The sequence below is a fragment of the Gigantopelta aegis genome, chromosome 9 (genome assembly GCF_016097555.1).
Source record: "Gigantopelta aegis isolate Gae_Host chromosome 9, Gae_host_genome, whole genome shotgun sequence".
NCBI lineage: Eukaryota > Metazoa > Mollusca > Gastropoda > Neomphalida > Peltospiridae > Gigantopelta > Gigantopelta aegis.
In genome coordinates this window covers 21,225,386-21,253,263 of record NC_054707.1, presented here as the reverse complement: position 1 = coordinate 21,253,263, position 27,878 = coordinate 21,225,386, and the positions used below count along the sequence as shown (strand labels likewise).

The 27,878-nt window shown below is 34.8% G+C and overlaps 1 protein-coding gene across 1 annotated transcript; it reads left to right on the top strand.

Moving 5' to 3' along the window:
- Nucleotides 1–174: 174 nt before the first annotated feature.
- On the top strand, nucleotides 175–27,780 carry LOC121381259 (glycylpeptide N-tetradecanoyltransferase 2-like). Its single transcript, XM_041510501.1, has 13 exons — nucleotides 175–275; nucleotides 6,437–6,695; nucleotides 9,321–9,459; nucleotides 9,903–10,027; nucleotides 11,832–11,923; nucleotides 13,942–14,058; nucleotides 14,760–14,930; nucleotides 15,514–15,622; nucleotides 16,862–16,933; nucleotides 23,534–23,632; nucleotides 23,977–24,141; nucleotides 24,951–25,088; nucleotides 27,308–27,780. Exons 1-13 carry the CDS (start codon nucleotides 175–177, stop codon nucleotides 27,326–27,328), a joined length of 1,608 nt encoding a protein of 535 aa, XP_041366435.1. The 3' UTR covers nucleotides 27,329–27,780.
- Nucleotides 27,781–27,878: the final 98 nt, after the last annotated feature.

Sequence of the window (27,878 nt, the reverse complement as noted above, 5' to 3'; positions counted from 1 at the left end):
TCAACATGACTCAGTTGTTATGAAAAAAGCATACACCTTAAATAATTTCATATAGTTTTTATTTTACATAATATTTAAAAATTAATTTTTAAATATGCCAATATTTTTTCAAGTAATCTTTTGTTTAGTTCTATAATTTGTTTTGCCCGCGCCTATTATAATTTATACAGCAGAATGGCGGATGTCGATTCTCTGCATGACATGAGCTCAGATTTAGATCAAGATCCTAGTGCTGTTGAAGCTGATGCCGAGGATGACGAAGTTTTAAATGACAGGTTGACTTTAGCTTATCATTGTTGTCTGTTACACAAGTTCGTGCCTCGCTAATTATTCCAGTTTTATCAAATGTTTTACCTGCCTGCATGATGTATTAAGCCACAAACACCTATTTTCGTAAATTACCTAATATCAGTTATTTTCTGTTTCCTTTATTCCATTTTATAAACTTTACCGTTTGCCTCTTTTGGTACATAATCAATAAATTTAAAGAAAGCTGTTACTGAATTCATAAACATTTTATGCTGAAATAATAAAAGATGTATGAAAATTTTAGATAACACTTTTACAGACGCATTTATACATAAATTAGCCCAAAGACTTAAGTTTCAAAGTAAAATATATTCTACCAATAAATACAGATAAGCCAAAATTGCAGGTCTGTGGTATATGTGGCTGCAAGAAATGACCATTTGTGAGAAGTAAATATTGTCCAGGGTTTAACCTGGACCAAAAATATTATTTGCAATTAGGTGAATTTGGTCAGAACATTTGTAACCAAATAATATTTGCAATTATCCAAACTGCCAAAATGGTTGCAGATCTACAGATAAACTAGGATTTTTTAATTAGCTTTTTGGTGTGTTATGAAAGAAATATTTTTACTCAATTCAAGTTTAATTTGCATTTGGTGAATGACAGCTTAACTCTTTCCTGTCCAGACAGTCAAAACAACATAACCAACCGGTTTTTGTAAACACAGCTGTCAACATTGACAGGAGTTATCTATCTTGATTAGAGCTGTGAACCCTAGAACAGTAGAATGACAATCAAACATGTCAAGTGTATTATATTTTTACTGGTATTTGTATTTAAGTTGTTATCGCAATATCGAAAAAGAAACAAAAAACAGTCTAAATCTGTACAAACATTATTGATGCAGGGTTGAAAATTAACATGAAAACCATGGTTGCCAGCAGGGCCAGTTGAAAAATAATCTTACTGACCCTTCTGAAATTCAACTAGCCCTCCAATTATCACATCAAAACTCGAATGTTCTTTGTTAAATAATCCAATAGCTGATGATTAAGTAATAAATATGCTTCAGAGGTGTCGTTAAACAAAACAAACTTGTTAAAGGGACATTCCCGAGTTTGCTACATTGTAATATGTTTTCGACTAATAAAATATTTCTACGATTAAACTTACATATATTAAATATATTTTCTTGTTTAGAATATCAGTATCTGTATATTCAATGTGTTTCTAGTCTTAATATTTGTAAGAAGCCTGAACTGGATTTTGTCTTCAAATAATTTCATATACATGTACAAGAATTTTTTTTTGAGGAAATCAAATAAAATTTAACCTAGTACAAATATTAGAACGATCAGAAACATGTTGAATATACAGCCACTAATATTTTATGTAGAAAAATATATTTGATATGTAATTACAATCGTTAAAAAGTCTCTGTAAGTCGATAACATCTTACTTGCAAACTCAGGAATGTCCCTTTAAATAATAACCATGTGCTCACTGTATATATACTAGTAGTCTGTCTGCATCAAAAGGAAACCGATAATAAATAAATGAATAAAGTGAAAATTCATATCAAAACATATGATTAAAGTGAAGACTAAAGGCTAGAACAGCCAATGTATGCTGCTTGACTTGCATTGTCTCTAAGTAAAATATAATGCAATATAAATAGACTAATGGTAGAACCGCACATGCTACAGTAAACTCTTCTGGGAGTGGCAATCAAGAAGGATGAAATGTCAAAGAATTTCCTCGGCAGTGGTTGTACTCCTATAGATGAGGGAACTAGATAGAGATCCATGAAATCGTCCACTATTTTGCCAAATGCCCTGATCATGTATGACAGTTTTGTTGTTCATATTACCTTGGATGTTCCATCAATTGCCTTAAAACGTATATTAGAAATGAAGATTTAACCTATGCAGTTTGATGGTAATTTGTAAAGAATTTTCTTTTTAATTTACACTGAACTTCCCCCCCCCCAAATGAATATTATCTGCCTCAGTAAAGTGTAATAATGCTCACGTGTGTTTGTTGGTGTATGTTTAATATGGATATTGTAACTGCTACAGTACTAGGCTACATATCGAAAGAAAAATAAATCATTTTACCAAAATATATGATGTACTTTTTTCTTTTTTTTCATATTACAAAGGATAAAAGCGTTCTCTTCTGCTGCCAGACCTGTAGTTCGGGCCAGCACAGACGCGGTTTGTCACATTCAATTCAGTTCCAGTGCGTTTCTATTTTAAATGCCAGACCTGTAGTTTGGGCCAGCACAGACGCGGTTTGTCACATTCAATTCAGTTCCAGTGCGTTTCTATTTTAAATGGCACCATACTCGTCAAACGCTAAAATCGATGGTCGCCCAACAGACTATTTTTGTAAAATTCTGAGTCGTCCTTTACCAATAAAGGTCGCCACAGGTGACCAGGCAACTGCTAATTTTCAACCCTGTTGATGACCTAACACGCACATGGGTTCAGTTTCATGCTATTTGTATAATATTTCTTTTAAAGCATGTTGGACATTATTATTTAATGAATATTGAAGATTTCTAAGTGATATATTCGCTGAAAATAACCAATAATACAGACTAGTTGTCAATTGAAAGTGAAAATAAACTTTGTAAAAGTGTCCTAAACAAAGACGACATGGATCGTGATCATAGGGGTTTTAAAAAAAATATTTGTAAAATATTGGTTAAGTTCTTCTGTAAATTTTATTTGGGTAGTTAGACTAAGATGTCCTCTAATCTACATTTATGACACACATCAAAAGAATTATTGAATTAGTTGAGGTTGAAAAATGTAGGTTCACAATTACATATTTCACATTGGAAACTTGGGTCAGAGATGGCGTTTTCTGGTTGTAAAGCTGGGTGGATAAGAGTTCAACAATAGTCTACTGAGATGTGAAGGTGGATAGAAATGAAATGGAACTTGTAACAAAGGAAAGTATAGTGTGATGGACTGGAAAAAAAGAGAAATTCTTTTAAAACTGGCTGTAATACATTTATAAAAAAATTGGACATGGTAATCCAGAGTTTCTGCCATACCCAAACGTTTTTGCAGATTTAATTTTTTAAAGTTAATCTTTTGACAAAATTAATGACTTATCATTACTGCAGGCCATCAAGTATCCTACTTTTTTCTATTTATTCCTCTTTTTTTTTTTATGAGTCCCTACTAGTATTTAGCCCTCTTTTTGATGAAAATTCCTATTCCCCCCCCCTTTTTTTTGCACTTTTGACCAGTTTCATATTTTTTTTTTTTTTTTTAGCGACGCCATATTTTTTCTCTTCACACCATTTGCTCCAGATGACTTGCTATGAGGCATATTGTGATATCTGTGGCATAGTCTGAAATCTGAATATGCAGATGGGATGCATGGTTACAGGCTTCCAGTTATTAATTTTTACAATGCAATAAAGTCCTTTTATTTATAATTTCAGAATTTATGGATATGTTTCTGTTTTTTTGGTAATATCTGATCTTGTTGAATGCTCAAAACTAGAAGGTTGAAAGGATATCATATGGCAACCCTTTCAGTCTAGGCCTAGTGACTGAGCTACATACTAATTATTTCTTTAGTTCATTATCTGCAGGTAATGGTGCTTTCGAGTTAGGTTGCATGCCGTTGCTCCAGTGAAGCCTGATAAATGCTCAGTTTAGCTTGCTAGTTGGTGGATAGTTGTGTTACCTTGTGTGATGGTTAAAACTGCATTGAGCTACATACCAATCATTTCTTGTTTTAAACATGTATAGGTTCTGGTGGTGGTCTGCATGTGATGCTGCTTCCTGGATAGTATAGAATCTTTTGATGTAATTGCATTGTGTATATACATGTATGCTATTATTTAAAGTTTTCAGCAAACACATTGCAGTAATTGGACTGATCTGTGGTTGACTATGATCCTTTTTCAAATTAGGCATACTAAATCATTCAGTGTTTCATTATGGGTGGGCAGGGCGGCTATTAGGGGAGTGAGAAGGCCATTAAAAACCTTCAGGTTCAATCTCGGATGATACTAATATATATCACCAATGCAGTATAATACTTCTCATAACCAGTTGATCATAAAACTGAATTTCCCTCTGGTTACCTACTTTCAGTTTATAACGTGGTCATTAACTGTTTTAAAATGTATAAATCCATTGGAGAGGATGGCTGTGATAGGTTAAGGTCTCCTTTAAACAAGGTTAAATAAAATGAAAAACAATTACAGTTATCATTTCAGTTATCTGCTCATTGTATATTGGTTCCTATGTTATATAAAATATTGAAGAATGATCATGGAATTGTCAAAACAACTGCTAAATTGGGTGGGTGGGTGGGTCTTTGTGCAAATATCTTACATTTTCCACATTTCTCATCATGTCTAAATTGTACGAAGTCAGGCTGAAGCTGTTAGGGTTACCTCTGATATACTGGTGCATGGTGTCTAAGGAAGTAGGACTCTGCAGTGCTCATTTGCAAGTTGTGCTTTGCTTACTGCAACAAGTATTCTATTAAATGTGCACACCTGCAGTATCATAATTATTTGACATTTCTACCAATTTAGTTAGCACACAGCTACTAAATCCAGCTATATTATCCAGTTGATCACATACACAGACACTGCCATTGCTGCTGTTTTTGGTGGTGTCACTGGGTCAGCAATGCCTTGTTGTGTGGGTTTTTTCAGTCAACGCCCCTGTCATTTCAGAGTTAAAATTTGACCTTGTAACTTGTATTATTCAATAGCATAAAAGGAACACTGCATTGTGTTGCTTTTTAAAAGTCTTACTCCAAAGAACCAAATTCAACCACTGCATTGTCTGAATAAAAAGTGGTGAATCGGGATGGCTATAAGGGGTGTTGGGAGGCCATCTTAAAACAAAATAAGTGCCTATTTTATTCCTATGATATACACATTGTCTTATTTTCCTGTATTATTGTCTTTTTAATGGTTTTTTATTTCCATATTTAGTTTTTTGAGGTGGCTCACTCACTTGACCCCAGCAATATTCTCTATTTTAGAACATTAACTTTTATGCAAAATTCCTATTTTCTTCTTATTTTGTGGGCAAAATTCCTATTTTAACCCTATTTTCAGGCAACAAAAATTCCTGTTTTCCTAAAACAAAATTACCCACCGCCTCACTTGACAGCCTGTTACTGTATGATTTTCTTAATCCTAACCCTAAACCTAACCTATTTTCTTTCTTGAGGAGGCCCCCTATCACATTCAGCATATATTCATATCGCCATACCCAAAAATGTCTTTCTGGCAGAAACACTGGGTACAAAATATGAAACCTGTTAGCAGTGATAGAAATAAGCAGAATTGTTTACTAGTTCACCAGACAAATACATTTAGAAATCTACTTGTCCACCGATCTTTTCACTTGTCCAAATATATGATTTGTTTTATTCAAGTATAATGGTGATGTTTTTGACTGCTCAAAAAGAAACTGCATTGAACATTTTTATTTGTCCACTGGACAACGACTGTGGTGCATTTTGTTTGTCCAAGCAGATTTTTACTTGTGAGGACAAACAGACAAGTGCTTATTTCGAATGCTGGTTAGGTGTAAAAATAATAAACTTCTTTTTTTTTTAATTCAAAGTGTTTGATTTGAACAATTATGAATTGTAATTTGTGACTTTTCAAATCCACATCAGCATATTTTTTGGAGTTTGATAAAAGACATGCAGTGTTCGAGATTAATGATATCCCGGAGATACCAGAATTTAATTTTGGATACCATACTTCAAGAACCCAGTATCCCACCGGGATACCATATAATGCTAAATTCTCAGGTGGGATACCAGATTTTGAAATGTTAGTATCCAACTGGGATACTGGCCAAAAAATTTAATCTCGAACACTGTCATGGATTTAAAACCCCAACCCTGTAGTCCAAGAAATGTATTTGAAATCTCACAAAAATCTACTGTAACTTATAATTTAATATTTTTTTCATTTTCAAAGTCAGAAATTTCCTTTCTTTTTTATCCCCTTTAGTGTGATTTTGACCGCACATCAAGGGGATGCTTTACCACTAGGCTATGTCCCATCCATGGTTGTAAATAGAAGAACACATTGTTATACGCAAACCAAATTCAACTTAATCCACACTTTGTGAATTGGAGAATGAGATTTTAAATCCTGACTTCTAATCTTCTATTTTAGCCAAGATTCCAGTTTGAGAAAGAAAAGTAAGCGAAAGAAAAAACGAAATGCGCGTGACATCGAAAGATCGAGCGGAGATTCAGATAGCCAGGCACTCACTGACGAGTACGAGAGCAAAATGCTACTAGGATGTCCAGGGGACCAGTCGCAGTCGGGCGTGGATGCCGACTCGGAGAGCCAGTGGTCCAGAGAGCCGGCGAAGGAGAAGTCCAGCCCTAACAAAATACTGGTCACTGAGAATGCTCCTGACAATGACAAAGTATGTTATCAGGGATGCACTTTTTCAACTTTTTAATGATTTCAGCAACTCTATGCATAATGTATCAATCACAATTATCAGTATAATTACAAGTGCAGAAACCATATACCGTATATCTTCGCCTATAAGTCGAATTTTTTTCACCCAAAAATTATTTTATAACTTGGGGGGTCGACTTATAAGAGGGTAAAAAAATTTCACCAAAAAATATTACTGTTTTGGGGATTATTTTACAAGTTTTATTGTTGAAGTATGCCATGTATTTATACTCAAATATGTTAATTTGACACATTTTTTTTTTTATAACCTTTTTTTTTTGGCATTAGAACGGTTTTGGTTATGCGAAAAGGCGTACGATCTCACTCACATGCCAAGACAACAGTCCACTTAGACCAATTAACAGTCATAACTAATAGTAAAAATGTAAACAATACTAACTACCTGTTGCCTGAGTTTATTTTGAAATCTGGTCACTGGCATTAATGGTTGTTCAAACAATGTTTTGGCGGTGATAAACTTCATGCAATATTACTAAGCTTTCCCTTAAAATAGACTGATCTCTGCAGTTCACTTATCTACAGCAATAGGACACATCATTTGGTACAAAAACCAGTGTACTTTCCAGAGTTATCCTCCTAACATGTATTAATATGGCGGCAAAACGTGATACTTTTAGTTTTATCGTAGTGATCTGTTGTCAGTGTTTATAAATAAAGTTGTTGTCTGTGCACAAAACCATCTGTACAGTACTATACAGTAACAGTCAAACAGCTTTCACGCTCTACTAAGGGAATATTTCGTTTTGATGCTATGTAATAATGATAGTTTGATTGGAATAGTCTGATCATATTGCGATGTACAAAACGTGAAAACCGAAGTTTGTAAAATAATTTATTTATAAATAGTTTTTCATGGGTCGACTTATAAACGGGTCAATAAAAAAATACATTTTCAGGGCTTGAAATTAGGGACTCGACTTATAGCCGAGATCGACTTACAGGCGAAGATATACGGTAGTTGGGTTTCTTGGGTGTTTTTTTCCTCTAAAACATACAGCAAAAATAGTTGTATTGTAAGGAATATTTTGTCATCTTTGTATTAAAAGTATATATTGGCATTAACCCCATTCTTAGCATGCAGATTGTATGCCAACCCATAAAATACAGGTCATCTTACAACAGAGTACTGTAGGTTGTTTATTATCTGACATGTAGCTTTGTAACAGGCCGTGTTAATTTTCTTATTAATTAAATAAAATATAGTTGAGCAATCAGTAGAATCAGCAATGATCTTTTAATTTGACAACTGACCAGACAACTTTAGACCAACTAACTGAAAAATAAATGGAAGTAATTGTTATACCTTGTTCTTTTAACAAAGCTGTTCATGACATGATGTTGTTTTGGCTATCATGAATATACCTGATACAAGGTTAGACAAGGCATGGCAACAATTTTGCCTCTCTTATGCACATATCATTATATGTACAGTTTAGCTATTTGGTAAAATGAAAATCCATTCTAAGTTATTCCCCTTGGTTACATTAGCACTGAATAAGTTGTTCGTCAGTATGCAACGTAGGTGTTTAATTTTTATATGTCTGTTTTATTTAATACCAAAATATAAACAAATAAATAACAACCTTTTGGTATAATACACTTTGTGTACTTGTTAAACAATGGGTTCTAAGCATTGTATTGCAAATTATAATGGGTCAAAGCATTCCCGAATTTGACCAAATGCTTGGTTAAAACTTATGAAGCCTTATTGGCATGCTGGTTAGTGAAATTCTTCTGTACATATACTGATGGAAAAGAAATAAAGGATCATACAGATAGCAACAAGAAATAATGACTGCATCAAAAATCAATGCATATTGTCTGAAGTTGACTGGGAACATATAGGCAGCATATTCAACACTACATACATTCAGTCCCACATTACAACTTGGTATGAAATACAGACATTACTACGCTAGTAGTGAATTAAATTTGGTCTGCAATTTGATGTGTTCCCTTATTTCTTTCCATCGGTATATGTACTGAGAGGCATAAATAACACAATGGATATTTCGCTGATATTTTCTTGTAGAAATATTATGTCATCTATAATTAAGCATGCAGACGAAAGACATATTGGTAACAGCTGTAACTGAAAGAAGATATTGTTCAAATTTGGATTTTTTAAAAAATAAAATGTGGTTTTAAACAAAAAACACAACTTGGTTTTTTTAGCAATAAAACAGCAATTTTTTAACATTACTTACCGTGTCACAATAAAAAAAGACAGAAAACACAAAAAATTGTTGCTTTTATAGGGAGACGAGAGCAGGCAATGCATATGCAAAAATATTTTCATATGCAATGCAATGCAATAAACACCCAAGTTAAGCTTTTTACTGAAAACTCATTTTATTCAATTGTTTTCTGATTTGAACAAAATCGTCTTTCACTTACAATTATTATAAACTATAAACATTTGTCCACATACTTAATATATGTGATCTGACATTTCTATAAGAGATTATTCAGTGAAATGCCCATTGCGTTATTTATGCCTCTCAGTATATATGTGGAGATAAAAATTGGAGACAATAAATTACATGTGAATTGGTTAAACTTACAGGTGCAGAATATTGCTGGTATTCAACAGATTCAGAAAGCAGTGGAGCTGCTTACACTGCAGCAAGGTGCTCCAAAAAGCTTGGAGGAAGCAAAGAAAAAGAAATTTTTGTTCTGGGAAACACAGCCAGTACCGAAGTTTGGTAGGTCATGTTATCTTAATTTTGACAGGATATAATAAAAACATATATATATACAGTGAAACTCCTCTAAACCGGACACCCTCAGGACCAAGTAAAAAGTCTGGTTTTAAGAGGTATCCGGTTTAGACAGGTTCTCTTCTGTACAGATATTTAAAAGGGGACCATGAAAAATGTCTGGATTTGAGGGAATTCTGGTTTACAGAGGGCCCGTTTTTGAGAGGTTTCACTGTATGTGCAGTAAAAAAATACTAAAATCATTCTCAGGGAACATTTTGTTTTCAAAATCTTGAAAATTGAATAGCAAAGTTCTACTGTTTAAAGTTTCAAAATTTTGTAGCGATCTCTTAAACTTGCTTAGCGATTCGCAAAAACCACCAACATTTGCCATCTTCAGCCTACTAATAAATACTCATTTGTGATGTTGCTGTTACTTGCTGTTGTAGATGAGAAGATCACTTGCAATACGGAGATAGAGGACGACAAAACTCCACAGGAGGTGCGACAGGAGTGCTACTCTTTGCCAGCTGGTTTCCAGTGGGACACGCTTGATATTGGAAACCCTCTTATTGTAAGGCAGCAGTCTGTGGTCATATTTATAGGATATTAAACAAGTTTCCATTTCGTATCATGTTTATGTCCCTCGTGAAATAATTTTCAATTATCACGAGCTTTAGCGAGTGACAATGAAAATTATTTCACGAGGGACATAAATGGTTGCGAGTTTAATATCCTATTTATTGCCCATAATCGATCTTCATTTATATCACTCAACACGTTTGGTTGGCATTCCTGTAAGGTTGTAGTGTGCCAATCGATGACGTCATCGTGTGACATCGAGGTGATACGTCTCACTTGGCATTCTAGTATCACTTTGATATGTACCAAAATATTTTTAATCATATGGGTAATAAATACTTATTAATGCTTACACTCTTTAGTGTCTTAAAATAAAACTTTGGTTTGTTAAAAAAAACATACATTAATTAAAAACCAAACATTTTATTTGTTTTAAAAAACCATTCGGTTTGTAAAAGCTGTAACTTTGTTTTGCATTGGTAAAAGGCATTAATGGGTAACAAAAATTAGTGCTTAATTTCTTTATTATTCAGTGATGTGAGATTTCCGAGTTTTCATGACCCAAATTCCGCATTTTTATATATTTTTTACCGCGAATAAATAAAAATATAAATTTAACGGTTTTGTCCGACTTTTAAGCTTTTTACCGGTATTTCCGTCTTTTAATCAACACGGAAGTCATTCGACTTATCTCCCTTCCTGCACCGAACAGTAACGAGGTTTGCCGAGGTTTTCTGTTTTTAGGCGACATTTCATTGGTTCGTTTTCGCCAACCGTGTATAGCGTTAGACAATTAGCCCGCCTTTTGTGAAGCGGCAATGGCAACACGACGCAAAGATATCGTGAAGAAATCAGATAAATTAAAACTTGACGTAAACATAAAAATTCCTGGCGATGGGAATGGCTAGAGAAACAGGTGGACGGTGTTCAGTTAGAAAGCGTTTTTGAGAAACTGTCGGCAAGTGGAAAAGCCTATTGCAAAATTATTGTGTACTGTCATTGTAAATAGTGCATACTAATTACTAAATGCACTGTACATAAGTTGTGACATTACTGTTTTATCTACAAGAAATGAAAGATTTGAAATGGATGCAAGACACTATGGTAAGTAGGTATTGAAAAAGTTTTTGTAGGTAAATATGAATAATAAAGTCTTAACACAGTGATTTAACACACTTCATAAATTTGTTGTTAAGTACCATTACATGACCATTTTTGTGATCTAAATAGGAAAAATAGCTCCTCCTCCTCCTGATCCCCCCACCGGGGCGTTGCCCCTGGACCCTACTCGGGGCCTGTCGGCCCCAGACACCACCGAGCAATTTTCAGAGTTTTTGACATTTGGTCACTCACATCCCTGATTATTTTCATTTAATTATTATTATTATGTTTTTTTGTTGTTGGGTGGAGGTTTTTTTTTTGAAAGTGTGACCAGGGGAAAACTCCGTAAAATGGCAGACATGGTGAGTACAATGAGTTCACCGTCTGACAGTGACTGTCTAACTAAAGCCGGTCAGTTGGTTATTGTTGGATTATTTTAAGAATAAAACATACAAGGAAAGTTTAATAAAAAGTTAATATTTGCACATTTGCAGTCAAAATGGAGGCATATCAGTTCATGAAGTCTGTTGATTCAGATCACATTCTTGATGTAAAATGCCTGAAACCTTAGTGGTATTGGGGCATGTATAAATACTCTTATTTCTTGATGTAAGTGTGACCTTTGATTACAGACATCGCTCAAGATTTTAATCATATTTCGTAGAATACACAGAATATCGTCTATTTCTTTCCAGCTAAAAGAGTTGTATACACTTCTAAATGAAAACTATGTTGAGGATGATGACAACATGTTTCGATTTGACTATTCTCCTGAATTTCTTCAGTGGTGAGTTATTAACTCATTTTGTAGCAAAATTTCTTTTTCATTTCTTGGTTTAAGTTGTTAGCTTGACAATGAGATGATAACCTTGATGTTATTTCTTCAAATGGACAGCCTTTATTGCTGTCACGGGGCGAGACATAGCCCAGTGGTAAAGTGTTCACTTGATGCACAGTCGGTCTAGGATCGATCCTCGTCGGTGGACCCATTGGGTTATTTCTCATTCCAGCCAGTGCTCCACAACTGGTGTAATAAAGGCCGTGGTATGTGCTATCCTATCTATGGGATGGTGCATATAAAAGATCCCTTGCTGCTAATCGAAAAGAGTAGCCCATGAAGTGGCGACAGCGGGTTTCCTCTCTTAATGCCTGTATGGTCCTTAACCATATGTCCGACGCCATATAACCGTAAATGAAATGTATTGAATGCATCGTTAAATAAAACAGTTCCTTCCTTATTGCTGTCACATTACCTGTTATTAGTCACCTATCAGCTACCGGTCTAAGTGCAGGGGATCATAGGTTTTGTGTCCACCTGTCCGTCTGACCCACTTATAGTTTTCCAGTCTTTTTTTCACATTGCTTTAAAATATACCTTTATCATGTATACTTACAGATCAAAATTGACTTTTATGAGAATTTATTTCTATTGGTCTCCAACCAGAGAGGACTGTAGGTTTCATCTTCTTCCTTGTGCCTGTCTGTCCAACTGTCTGTCCCACATATTGTTTTCCGGATGGAGTTTTTTTCAGAATGCCTTGAGATATTGCGCTGAAATTTTGTGTATAGCTTTATTGTATACTGTTACAGATAAGTTTGATTTTCCTGTAGATTTACCCATTTTTGACAGAGTTGTGGCCTTTGAACTTAAGAAATATGAAAATTAGTTTTCCGGACTATTTTTCTTTTCTTTTTTTTGCAATGTCTCAAGATATAGAGCTACAATTTTGTGTATAGCTTTATCATGTTCTGTTAAAGAACAAGATTGAATTTCTTGGCAATTTATCCTTTTTTCACATAGTTATGGCCCTTGTACTTGGTAGATATGAAACTGTGTTTGCTGGACTTCTTTTTTGCAATGCTTGAAGATATTGAGACAATATTTTGTATAATATATAGCTTTATCATGCACCGCTACTTATCAAGTTCATGGTGATTTACCCATTTGTCACAGAGTTATGGCCCTTGAATTTAAGAGATAACAAACTTTGTTGCATGGTTCGCACGGTCTTGAAAAGTGCTTGAATTTAGGAGTTTGCAATGAAAAGTGCTTGAATTTCATGTCAGTGCGACTAGCGCGTCATTTTAACCAGAAATTACAAACAATCTCGTAAGAAATTTAGCATTTTTACTTCCGTGTTCGCACTTTCATTCCAGCACTCGTGACGTTCCGCGACCCAAATGTACTCGGCCCATTCCGGGACAAATGCTATGTTCCGAATGCCTCAGCCAAGATTTACCGATTATTGACAAGCGTAATAGCCTCGTTTTGAGAACTGCAAACAATAGTCAGGCGAGACGACACGGAATCACTTAGATTTTGAAGTTTTTGCAAGCACATGTTCAAATTTAAACATGCTAGTGGAAAGTGTGTTTTTAACAAAACGTGGTGTCGAAAATATGCGTGGATCAAAGGCCGTGTGTTCCTGTTATCGCAAGGATATTAACATTGGCGCCATGGGCGAGAGCGCACGAAAACAGCGAAAAACACAGAAAAAACAAAGCGGATACTGCAAGCTTTAGCATAGCTCAGTTATTCAAGTTAAAACATTGTTCGAAAAGGCTGGTTAAGGTTTGTATTTATGGTCCTTAAAAACATAAGGTAGGTCCTTGAAAAGTGCTTGAAAAGTGCTTGAATTTTATGGGTCCTTGCCTGTATGAACCATGTGTTGGGCTCAGTAGGCAACAAGTATTGCTTTAGCAGTACTCTCAGAATGCTTGTTGACAGAGTTATGGTCCTTGAACTTTGGTGTTATGAAAATTTGTTAGGCTAATGATTATGACTGTGTTGTCTGTGTGTTACAGGGCTCTCCAGCCACCGGGCTGGATGAAGGACTGGCACTGTGGGGTGCGGGTCACCAAGAGCGCCAAACTGGTTGGTTTCATCAGTGCCATCCCGGCTCACATCAAGATATATGATAGGTACGTATGCAGTGCACAGAGATCAATGACTCATAAGTGTGCAGAGTATGAAAAATGATTGTGAATCATTTTATTCCACCCCACCCCTCTCTATTCCCCCAAACAAGATAAATCTCTGGGGAATATCATTCTTGATGAATAATTCAGTTCTTTCATGGGAATAATGCACTCAATTTACATAAAGCCAGTGCACCACGACTGGTATATCAAAGGCTGTGGTATGTACTACCCTGTCTGGGATGGCGCATATAAAAGATCCCTTGCTGCTAATTGAAAAGAGTAGCCCATGAAGTGGCGACAGCGGGTTTCCTCTCTCAATATCTGTGTTCCTTAACCATATGTCTGACACCATATACTAGTAACCATAAATAAAATGTGTTGAGTGCGTCGTTAAATAAAACATTTCTTTCTTCTTCCTTCCTTCTATTTACATAATATATATTCAGACATTTTAACATGGTTGTTGTTTCTCTGGTTTTCCCCATCTGTCAACATAATGTTACATTCAGTCGTATACCTCTGACATCCAGTAGCCAAGTTTTCTTTGTGCTGGAGTGTCATTAAACATTGGTTCTTTCATTCATTGTTACGTTCGGGGGTTTTTTATGGTCTAAGCATCCTGTCATATTGTGTAATAGTGTTTTCAATCATAATTTCTGTTAAATGAAGTGCTAATAACTTCATTTTGAAACTCTTTTCAGATCAAAAAAGATGGTGGAAATTAACTTCCTTTGTGTCCATAAAAAGCTGCGATCAAAACGAGTTGCACCCGTTCTGATAAAGGAAATAACTCGAAGAGTGCACCAACACGGACTGTTCCAGGCGGTCTACACTGCAGGAGTTGTCCTCCCTAAACCAGTAACTTCTTGCAGGTAACCCGTCTCAGTTTTAAGTCCTTGTGTTTTGAGATACCAGAATGACTTTCAGGCTGTAGATTTATTTAACATGATTCCATGAGTTGGATGCTTAAGTTTAAGATGGAATCCCAAAATACCTAGATTAAATAGTTTTTATGATTTTGGCTGAATCCTAAACAAAATTTCCAAATTCAGTGCTTGGTTTATCAGTGCAGTCTAACATTGAGTAACAATATAATTTTCCGACGCCATATAACTGTAAATAAAATGTGTTGAGTGCGTCGTTAAATAAAACATTTCCTTCCAATAAAAAATTTTAATATCTTTTTTGTAAAATATGTTTACTGGTGACTTTATTTATTTGTGTGTGACTAATGAGTTATATTGCTTGTGAGTAATGATACCCATTCTTAATTCATATTGTAATCTCATTTTATTCTCTTTAAATTGTTTCTTTTTTTCTTTTTTAAGAACTAGTTGATTCCTGAATGTTACATCACAAATTATTTCTTTATTCACCAAGTTGATTTAGGGTAGGCGAAACATTTAATTTTGCAGAATTTTTTTTAAATATCTGTATTTGTTTGTTAATTTCCAGGTACTGGCACCGATCTCTGAATCCAAGGAAGTTAATTGAAGTGAAGTTTTCACACTTAAGCCGGCACATGACTATGCAAAGGACACTGAAGTTGTACAAACTACCTGATGTATGTATGGCTGTGCCTGGCAGAAAACCATTACAATAGGCTTACTTAGTTGAGAATTGCATGTAGCTCGGATCAGGTTGTTTCTAAACAACAAGCTTATCACAATGTACAATCATTGACTGTATGTGTCAGCTAAATAGTAATTACACTTATACTGTAGTGTTAGAGACAGGGATGTGAGAGCTATGCAGAAAGGCATAAATGTGCTTTTCCATTTTGTCTTTTAAAAAAAAAAAAAAAAAAAAAAAAAAAATCATCTTTTGGCTGACAGAGACTGCCGTACCGTGCACAAGAGTTAGCTCGAAAGTAGTATCGCACGATCACAAGTAGTATTCACATGCAGTACATTCCCTTGGCTGGATTTCGTCAGCTTCACTGTGATTGGCCAGTTTTGTCCAATCCAGGATATGCTATTTAAAAGCCATTGATCGACTTGAGAAGAAAGAAGGTGAGCAGTAAGCATTTTTGTTCAGCCCCTCTCACATCCCTGTAGAGAGGAAACTTGCTGCCACCATATTTCTGAATTGCTTGTTTGAGATTTCCATCAGATGGAACAGTCTACCTGAGTATGTTATGTACCAGTCTACAAACAAAATCCCTATTTTCATATAAAATTGGTTTCACAATTAAATGTATATTTTGAAGGTAACTATATGTTAAACCATTTACAAATATATTTATTATATTTACAGAAGTAGATATTTTAAGAAAGAACTTTTCTTCCCTGTAACCCGGCCAAAATCTCTTAGTTTTATGATATAATGTGATCAGCATCAAGCTCTGAATCTTCTAAATTAATAAATATGATATTTGATTGTGTTAAAGGAACATTCCTGAGTTTGCTGCATTGTAAGATGTTTCCGACCAATACAATATTTCTGCGATTAAACTTATGTATTAAATATATTTTCTTGTTTAGAATATCAGTGTCTGTACATTTGATGTGTTTCTGTTCGTCATAATATTTGTAAATAGCCCAAACTGGATTTGGTATCCCAATAAGTTCGTACGTACGAAAAAATATATATTAGGAAATAAAATTAAGTTTGACCTAGTACAACCGTTAGGACAGTCAGAAACACGTTTAATATATAGTCACTAATATTTTATTTAGAAAAATATATTTAACATGTGATTACAGTTATTGACATCATCTTAACAATCGCCTAAAAATCAGGAATGTCCCTTTAAATTTTATGTCTTTATCTGCATTTGATTATCACCTTTGTGTTTCTACAGGCGACCAAGGTCCCAGGCTTTAGAATGTTAACACCTGCTGATGTGCATGATGCCTACGAACTAGTATCGAGTGTAAGTGTGTTCATTTTCTCACACACACATTTGAGAGGAACTCGGCAGGGGTGGGAATTCTCCTCAGATCAGCTGTTTTCCTCTAGATTTCCTTTTTTTTTTTTTTTACAGTTCACCAGTTCCCACCCCTGACTCAGATTATTTACCAAAGCTCAAATTTCATTTTGTTGTGTGGGAAGGAAATGTTTTATTTAACGACACACTCAACACATTTTATTTACAGTTATATGGCGTCAGACATATGGTTAAGGACCACACAGATATTGAGAGAGGTAACCCGCTGTGGCCACTTGATGGGTTACTCTTTTCGATTAGCAGCAAGGGATCTTTTATATGCACCATCCCACAGATAAGATAGTACACACCACTGACTGGGATCGATCCTAGACCAACCTTGCATCAAGCGAATGCTTTACCACAGGGCTACATCTCACACATTGTTGTGCGGAAAGCAGTCTACATTTCACAAATGCTAGAAATTGAGCAGTTAAAAAGAAGACTACTATAGTATCTGTTAAATATCTCTTTTTTGCTTACAACTTGTTTAAAGATCCTGAAATTAACGCGTCCCTAAATTAATGTCACAGTGGGCAGACTAAAATGTGACATTAAATTAATGCGAGTGGCCTCGCTTTGAAATATTAACTTTCCTAACACGACCCATCTGTGTTATGTATTTTTATTTTAAATCTAAGTTACAGCCATCTTCATTGGGATCAACTCACTAACATGTCTGTGTACAAATCAGTTGACCTGTTTAGTGCCTAGTGTTTTTCGTGAAATCAAGATTTAATAACTTACTGGACTATTTGACAATTAGTCCAGATTTAATAACTTGCTGGACTATTCAACAGTTAGTCTGTCTTGCCTACAATGAATTGTTTTACAGTTCTGTTTTATAAATATATTGGATTTTTTTTTTTTTAGGGAGTTATGTTTTAATAACGTGGGACACACAGTGTTCGAGATTAACGGTATCCCGATATCCCGGTGATACCAGAATTTTATTTTGGATACCAGACTTCAAGAACCCAGTATCCCACCGGGATGCCATATAATACTAAATTCTCAGGTGGGATACCAGATTTTGAAATGTTAGTATCCAACTGGGATACTGGCCAAAAAAATTAATCTCGAACACTGACACATATACAAAACATAGGAATAAATGCAAATAACACGAACTTGCATTTTCCGCATTAATATTATGATTGCATTAATTTCAGGATCTATAGTATTCAGTTCACTTTGATCCTTTTGATGCAGTTGGTAAAATGCATGGTATTTAATGGTCACTCGCTGTGGTTTTCTTTGGATCTTTCCTTCATAACAACAAACACAGGGCTCGACCTTAGCGGTAGTCCGGTGTGTTTTGGCTACCGATTTCTCACTCGGTCTACCAGTTGTCTAAGCCCGGTAGTCCACCAGGCTACCAAATGTTTTCGCATGTCCAGTCACTCCACAATCAACAAGACGTTTAATTCGTCGGTGTCTGAAATTCCACCTTTCATGTGCACGTTCTCTATTGCTAGGAGTCCTGTAAATTAATTGCCCTAGTGTAACCCACAGGTGGCAGTTGCGCAGTACGATTTAGTGAAATAAAGGAGTATATTTGCCAGTGGTACGATATTTGTTTTTAACATAGCAGACCAAAACAAATAATTTGATGTAATCCAGTGGCCAGATATACCTGGTTCGTACGGGTCATGGAATTTTCATTTGGGTCATGGGTTAACTATTCGTAGTCATTTATGACGATCAACAACACGGCCCGTTGTTTTTACGCCTACTTATAACAAACGCGTTGTATGATCAAGACTATTTGCTGCCAGCTGAAGTCTAAACTAAACGATAATTCAATAGCGGTTTATTTCCTTCTAGGCTACCTATACAAATGGTCAAATTATTGTTTACACAATTAATATCTATTACTATGTTAAATAAATGTATAAATTGACGAATATTTTCAAGATTAAAAATATTAATCTTTCTTACAAATTAATTTTAATGAAATCTCTTTTATTGTTTACTATGGCTTTGACAACTGACCTTGTCACGTGATAACACAAACACATGGCGATCCCCCGTCTGTGATAATTGGCTTACGGCATTTACAAGTTTATTGTCATCAATAAAAACTGTTATTGTTTTGGAATAAAGGCAAGTTTTGTTAAGATTCTTCAAAATTACACCTATTGAACATAGTTGTAGCCATTTTAAGTATTAAAATATGCAATATTGATCTGAAGATCTTACGATTAGTAGACAGTTCTACTTGTCAAAACCGTATGAACTTATGAAGTATTTCAATAATATTTTGTAAGCCTTCATTACGAGGTTAGGTCTAAAAACAATAAATAATAATAATAAATACTATTGTGTATTTCTGGAATCGTACCAACCAAGTTAATGCAAATAGAATAGGTCGGTTGTTTGGTGGTGGTGGTGGTTAGATTTTTTTATATACCATATTTAATCCTCTTTTGAAGCCATCCTTAAAAATATTTTGTTGTGTCTATTTCCGACCAGTAGTTTCAAATGTGGGTAGATAGGTTATTATTATTCTCACATATTAATGTTGTAGTTTTGAGTATTTCCCCCAGATTCTGTTCAATGATTTAAACTAAAAAAATTATTGTTCATTAAGGGTTATTATGCAGTTTTAATAAGTGTATATTTCACAGTATAATGCTCATGATTTACAAAAACCCACCCTAAAGCTAGGATTCCATAGACACGACAAACTTATCCGTCAGACTTACACGTTATGCATAAAAAAATCGAAACCGTTGAAATAGATATGTATGATTCCATAGGTCCGGTGACTTACGTGTTTTCTTATGCGTTAGCTTATCCGACAAGTCCGATCGCACCGTGTAGCGATTCCAGTCGGATAAGCTAACAAATCGTGCGCTTACGTCAACAAAAGGCGCGAAATAACTAAAAAAAACTTTTATATTTTCGTATGTATGGAATCTTACAAGACGCATACGTGTAAGCTTGTCGTGTAAGCTTGACGCGTAAGCTCGCCGCGATCGTGACTATGGAATCCTAGCTTTAAACGTTTAAATAAAAAAATAAAATAAAATCTTTTTTCTTTTTTTTTCTTTTTTCTCTTATTTTTTCTTTTCTTTTAAACTTGTGGGGCTACCAGTTTTTACTAAGGGCTACTAGAATTTATAACCTGAAAAAACTTAAGGTCAAGGCCTGCAAACAGTTAGTTTACTATGAACATTAACAGGAATTGGTGTTTACAAGTAACCCTTGTTCATAGTTTGATCCCCCGTCTGATAATTGGCTTACGGCATTTACAAGTTTATTGTCATCAATAAAAACTGTTATTGTTTTGGAATAAAGGCAAGTTTTGTTAAGATTCTTCAAAATTACACCTATTGAACATAGTTGTAGCCATTTTAAGTATTAAAATATGCAATATTGATCTGAAGATCTTACGATTAGTAGACAGTTCTACTTGTCAAAACCGTATGAACTTATGAAGTATTTCAATAATATTTTGTAAGCCTTCATTACGAGGTTAGGTCTAAAAACAATAAATAATAATAATAATAATAATAAATACTATTGTGTATTTCTGGAATCGTACCAACCAAGTTAATGCAAATAGAATAGGTCGGTTGTTTGGTGGTGGTGGTGGTTAGATTTTTTTATATACCATATTTAATCCTCTTTTGAAGCCATCCTTAAAAATATTTTGTTGTGTCCATTTCCGACCAGTAGTTTCAAATGTGGGTAGATAGGTTATTATTATTCTCACATATTAATGTTGTAGTTTTGAGTATTTCCCCCAGATTCTGTTCAATGATTTAAACTAAAAAAATTATTGTTCATTAAGGGTTATTATGCAGTTTTAATAAGTGTATATTTCACAGTATAATGCTCATGATTTACAAAAACCCACCCTAAAGCTAGGATTCCATAGACACGACAAACTTATCCGTCAGACTTACACGTTATGCATAAAAAAAATCGAAACCGTTGAAATAGATATGTATGATTCCATAGGTCCGGTGACTTACATGTTTTCTTATGCGTTAGCTTATCCGACAAGTCCGATCGCACCTTGTAGCGATTCCAGTCGAATAAGCTCATAAATCGTGCGCTTACGTCAACAAATGGCACGAAATAACAAAAAAAAACTTTTATATTTTCGTATGTATGGAATCTTACAAGACGCATACGTGTAAGCTTGTCGTGTAAGCTTGACGCGTAAGCTCGCCGTGATCGTGACTATGGAATCCTAGCTTTAAACGTTTAAATAAAAAAATAAAAAAAATCTTTTTTCTTTTTTTTTCTTTTTTCTCTTATTTTTTCTTTTCTTTTAAACTTGTGGGGCTACCAGTTTTTACTAAGGGCTACTAGAATTTATAACCTGAAAAAAATTAAGGTCAAGGCCTGCAAACAGTTAGTTTACTATGAACATTAACAGGAATTGGTGTTTACAAGTAACCCTTGTTCATAGTTTGATATGGTGACATATACAGTCGAATCCACTTTATTGCATATCGGTTTATAGCATAAATTGGTTATTTGCATATATTTCAGCAGCACAGAACCAAATAGCATTAAATCAATACAAATTTTGTCGCATATTTGAATAGCTTTATAAAGAAAAACATCGGTTAATTGCATACGAAAACCAAAAAATTCTAGAAAATTCCATCATAAAATGTTCCACAAACCTTTAATATTTTACCAGAAACAATAAAAACTAATATTAAAAGAAGAAAAAGTAAAAGCGGTTACTAAAACTGGCAATGTACAATGTTGACATCTCGCGCAACAAGACTCATCGTAGTGTTTATAGCAATGTGTTCAAGTGTTTATTACAGTAATCCTGGGACCATTATTGCATCATTTAAGTCTTGATAGCAGGATTTCAGATGTAATTTGCCCTTTGTTACAAAATTACGTAAAACAATACTGACAACGAAACTACACTGACAGAACACAAAAACCTCCCTGAAGCTGTGGAATAGTCCATTGTTATTTTTATGTGCGCATGCGTTAGCTTAAAGCCTTTGACAACACTGAAAGATAGACTTGGCCACGGCAATTGTGTCCTAGAATAAATTTAATAAAGATAATTAAATATGATTAGTTTTTACTGTATTTTGTATGTCACATTTGAACCACTGTATTTTAATTAACATTAATTATCACTGCTATTTATTTATGTTCAAACAATAATTTAAAAAACCTTATAGAAACTGCAACTAACCGCATCACTGGCATTGTTTTCAACAGAGAGACACTTACCATGTCTGAACTATGAACTATGAACTAATCCATTTGTCCAGGCCTTCTCAGTGTATCACTAGTTGTCAATTAATTCATTGTTACAGCCACTCAACAGTTTACAGTCAGTCTATGGATAGCAAGTGGCTTTCCCCATGAAAGAAATAAACATCATTTTTGTTTTTCACTTGGGAAGGCTACATCAAAGCAACAGCCAGCCAGAGTGAAATTGACAAGTGTTACAATGTTTTAATCTGTTACACTGCATTGAGGGGGGTGGGGGGTGGGGGGGGAGACTTTGATTTCATGTTATTACATTTGAGTTGAATCGGTTGTGTTTTTCTTTTAAGAGGTTTGACCCTTCGTGAACTTAAAGCAGACTTGCAGATAAAAATATGTTTAACTCATTATAAATTATTTTTACAACATTCATACTGGGTCTTTGTTTCTAGAATAAGATGCTTACAGGCCTATAGGTATGCAATCTGGAGTGGGGAAGGCACCGTCTAATTGAGGGGGGGGGGGGGGGGGGGGGATAAGCCAGATTTTAATCTGTATATGGAATAGGAAAAAAAAACCCACATACATTTGTGGGGGTGGGGAGAAAGGGGGTGGGCACAGGCCTCTCCCCCGGTTCCTACAGGGGGGAGGAGGGGCGGGCACAGGTCTGGCTTACATGGTGTTACTACTTTTATTCATTATTAAATATTTTTAATTTTCTAATTAATTAATGAAATAAGCAAAATAAACACTACACTTCTTATATTTTGTTCAATGCACAATAGCATCTCTAACAAAATATACTGTAATATTAGTACACTGTAGCTGAAATCGTTTGACAATTAACAGTTGCTAATTTAAGCTATGTATATTTCGCCTGGTCATGGAAATTGCGCGTTGCCAAGTAACACGGTTTCACTACTCAACACCCCTCAAAACAATAGGTGTGTGCAACAAACTGCAACGTGAATATTAGTAGCTAGACAAAGCATCAATAAGCACAACCACAGATTTGTAACAATGCAGAATTAAAAATATTTGATCTTACAAAATTTATACTGTTATTTTATTTATTATTATTTTAAAATACATGTATAAACAAATGAAACACATACATGTATTGGCATTCAGACAATTTTCTGCAGTTAAGAGTAAGATAGACTGTCCACAAGGCATTTGTAAAGTTTACCATTGGTTATAATCTGGAAGTGAGGCTCTATCGGATAATCGGTTATACCGGTTATTGGCATAAATTTAACACGCACTGGGGCTATGCAATTAAGCGTATTTGACTGTATATTATATATATATATATGTATATTAATTTTGGATTTATCATTTCAGTATCTCGGTACATTTGACTTGGCCCCAATTTTCTCAGAAGACGAATTTAAGCATTGGTTTGTTCCCAGGAAAGGAATTGTAGATAGTTTTGTAGTAGAGGTGAGTAGTAGTTCAACGGAGTTCCATTCCTCCTTTCTTGTACAGTTATTTTCTTGCGAGATATTGGTGTTACTTTTTCAGCTGTAGCATAAAATTTTGTAATTAGCTCAATATTAAAATTTTACTTTTAGTTCCATCTCTCACAAACTATAAGTCCTACATCAATAAAACATGGTTTATAGTTGCATCTATGAATGTGGGGAAAAAAGGTATAATAAAATTTTAATATAATTTTTTTTATGTGTCCAACCTGTTCATAGTTGATAATAAAGTGTCATTTAAATGAATCGTGGAAGGGACACTCTGGAATCTCAAACTCCTTTTTAAAAATGTTTATATTTTAGCAAAACGGAGTGATTTCTGATTTTGTGAGCTTCTACACACTTCCGTCGACTGTGGTGCATCATCCTCAGTACAAGACTTTGAAAGCTGCTTACTCATTCTACAACGTGGCGGGCAAGACGACTTGGATCGAACTCATGCAGGATGCACTTATAGCTGCTAAGAACGTGAGTTTCTCAGCACATGTGTTTTTGCCATCCCAACCAGTTCCCCACAATGGGTATAACTAAGGCCATGGTATATGCTGTCCTGTCTGTGGGAAAGTAAGTGAATATAAAAGATCCGATTTTGCTAATGGAAAAATAGCGGGTTTCCTCTGAAGACTGCAAGTCAGAATTAACAAATATTTCACATCTAATAACCGATGATAAAAAAAAAAAAAAAAAAAGTTTAAAAGTTGTAGAGATGAGATGTGGGGTTTTTAATGGGTTTGTCAGTTTTTAGCAAACATTTATCTTTTCTTTTCTTTGATTGGTTGTATTGGTGTTTGTTGTGTGAACAGCTAATAAACTATTTTTTACAGTGCTGTCCCAAGTCACTTTAAAAAGTTACATAATAATATAGATCAAGTTTAGAAAAATTAAAAATGTATTCAGGATTTCTTCCAGAGGTTACAGAGTGTAAAATTACACCCTCAAATCTAGGAATTAATGGATATATATTTACAATTTTTAGATAGCTGTTTAAAAAATTTCAAAGCAAATAAAATGCAGTGTCCAATTTTAAAATATTCAAACACATAACCACATAGTTGGGCCACTTACAATCTATTTTGTTTTTATTACATACCCTCAAATTATTTTCTGGTAGAGAGCTAGATATTATTATGGTTTATAATCAAGATGCTGAATTTGTGTATTTTTGTGTGCATTTAAAAGCTTGTATTTTGGGTTTTTAATAAATATGCTAAATATGTGTATTTTTAGATGCATTTATTGTTTTTAATAAATAATGTGCTGAATTTGTGTATTTTCAGATGCATTTTGACGTATTTAATGCTCTAGACTTGATGGACAACAAGGAATTCTTGGAGAAACTCAAGTTCGGAATTGGTGATGGGAACCTGCAGTATTATTTGTACAACTGGAAGTGTCCTGCCATGGACCCAAAAAGGGTAAAAGAAAAAAAAAGCATTTGTCTTTCTCATACGCTCAGGGGCAATATTTAGCTCAGTCGGTTGAGCACTCGCTTGAGGTGCTTGCATCGCAGGATCGAACCACTTCAGTGGATCCGTTCAACTGATTGGGATTTATTTCTCGTTCCAAACAGTGCACCACAACTGGTCAAAGGCCATGGTATGTGCGTTCCTGTCTGTGGGAAAGTGCATATAAAAGATCCCTTGCTGCATTAGGAAAGTATAGCGGGTTTCCTCTATTGACTGCTAGTCATAAGTACCAAATGTTTGACATACAATAGCCGATGATTAATATATCAATGTGCTCTAGTGGTGTCGATAAACAAAACAAACTTCTTCTCATAAGCTCAGTGCCATTTTGTCATTCTTTTAAAATTGGTTGTTTAAAGTTGCATAGACACTTGAGTTTGATTAATCCACAAACCTGTAACATGGCTGGATAAAGTTACAATAGAGTTAAACAAGTCTGTGATGTTGAAACGGGGAAATACCCTTGAAAAATAGATTATAGCTACCCTGATCAGCAATACGGTAATTTTTACAATTTTATGTGGATGTTCTTAATGTGCTAAATAGAGAATAATACATGAGTTTCCGTTTGATACCATTTATCTTATAACGAGTTGTTTAAAACCGTATCCAACAAGCGAAAGAGAGTTGGATACATTTTTAAATGAGTTGTAAGATAAATGGTTTTCTTGGTGTTGGTAAGTGTTAATTTGTATGTTGGGTATTAATTAAAACAAATAACCAATTTGTAATGATAAAATTATACATAAAATAATACAAATACAGTGAAACCCCTCAATATCAGACCCTCTCTAAACCAGAGTTCCAGTCAGTACACCACGACTGGTATGTCAAAGGCTGTGGTATGTGCTATCTTGTCTGTGGGGTGGTGCATATAAAAGGTCCCTTGCTACTAATGGGAAAATGTAGCGGGTTTCTTCGTTAAGACAATGTCAAAATTACCAAATGTTTGACATCCAATAACTGATGATTGATAAATCAATGTGCTCTAGTGGTGTCGTTAAACAAAACAAACTTTTTAAAGCAAACCGGAATTCTCTCAAAACCAGATGTTTTCCACGGTAACGTTATTTGTACATATTTTAAAACGATAGTTTACCTCTAAACTGAACACTGGACAACTAATTTATACCGAAGTCTTGTTTAGTAGAAATTGTACCTCTAAACAACGAAGGGTGGGACGTAGCCCAGTGGTAGAGCGCTCACTCGATGAGCAGTCGATCTGGAATCAATCCCTGTCTGTGGGCCCATTGGGCTATTTCTCATTCCAGCCAGTGCAACACAACTGGTATATCAAAGGCCGTGGTATGTACTACCCTGTCTGTGGGATGGTGCATATAAAAGATCCCTTGCTGCTAGTCGAAAAGCATAGCCCATAAAGCGGTGACAGCGGGTTTCCTCCCTCAATATCTATGTGGTCCTTAACCATATATCTGATGCCATATAGCCGTAAATAAAATGTGTTGAGTGCATCGTTAAATCAAACATTTCTTTTTCTTTTTTTAAACAACGGACAATCAGATCATTGTTTATCACTATGGCTCCACTAATTATTTCATGTATTATCACTTTGCCATCTTCAGCTAGTGCAGCGTGTACATGCTCAGGTTAACTATAACAAGAGTCATCACGGTTACACGTGACTGGGTACTTTTGGAAAGTGACAATTAAGAAATTAAAGATCAGTTGGCAGCTTTGATATTTTATTATGCTTGGCATTATGTTTATATGAAACTTTGTTGTAAATTTAGTTGAGATATAGTAGTCTGAGTTAAGTGTTTGGGTCAGATGTGTTTATAAGTTATAACTGTGAATTGTTTATTTAGCAAAAGTAGTGTTTGTTTTTGCGGTGTCGAAAACATGTCAGTAGTGTTTCATTGCCGTGACAATATGCATCATGGAACGTCCAGTTAAATGGTGCCATACTGACTAAAGAATGCCTAATCATAAGTCTCTCGGAGTGAAAGGTTCTTTACTAGAACATTATTTGCTGGATACATCTATAAGAAACGAGACGTATGTACAAAAAAATATGTATCAACTATCGTCTATTCATGTATCTTTGTCGGACACCAAGTAGTCGATTTACCTTTGTGCTGGGGTGTTGTTAAACATTTCATTTATTCATTTGCTTCCTTGTTACTAATAATTTTCTTCTGTTAATTCAGGTTGGGCTTGTACTACAGTGAAGTGGATTTATTAACCGATGTCAGAAGTGAGCACTGGAGGAGAGTTTTCCAGTCTTCATCCTCCAAAACCTTTCCTGGGCCTCATCCCACCATCTTTTTGATGAGTGAACAGAGAGAGAACAAAACATCTCTTGATATGTCATATAAAGTGTTTGTGGATAAGTCAGGGGATCATCTTTGACTTCTAATGCAATATGCAAAAGTTATAGGTTCATACTGTCTGTGGGATTCATACTCTGTGCATTTCAACTGAACTTGTTAAATATAGGACAAGCAACTTCAACTTGTGTGAGAGAGGAAAGTATTTGTTGAAAGTTCATTAATATTTGCGTATATATGTACATGGGTGTGACAAGACAAACATGTAAGATTTTGCGGGTTTTTTCTAAGCCATTTCACATCGCCGATACCTTTTTTTAAAAGTATAATGTGAAGTAATTGTTCTCTGCTAAGATTTTTTTTTTAGTTATCTCCCATTTTCAGCAAGGTCGTGTCAGAAAGGTTGCTTTTCATGTGTCCCTTTATTGATCTCTTTATATTGAAAACTTGT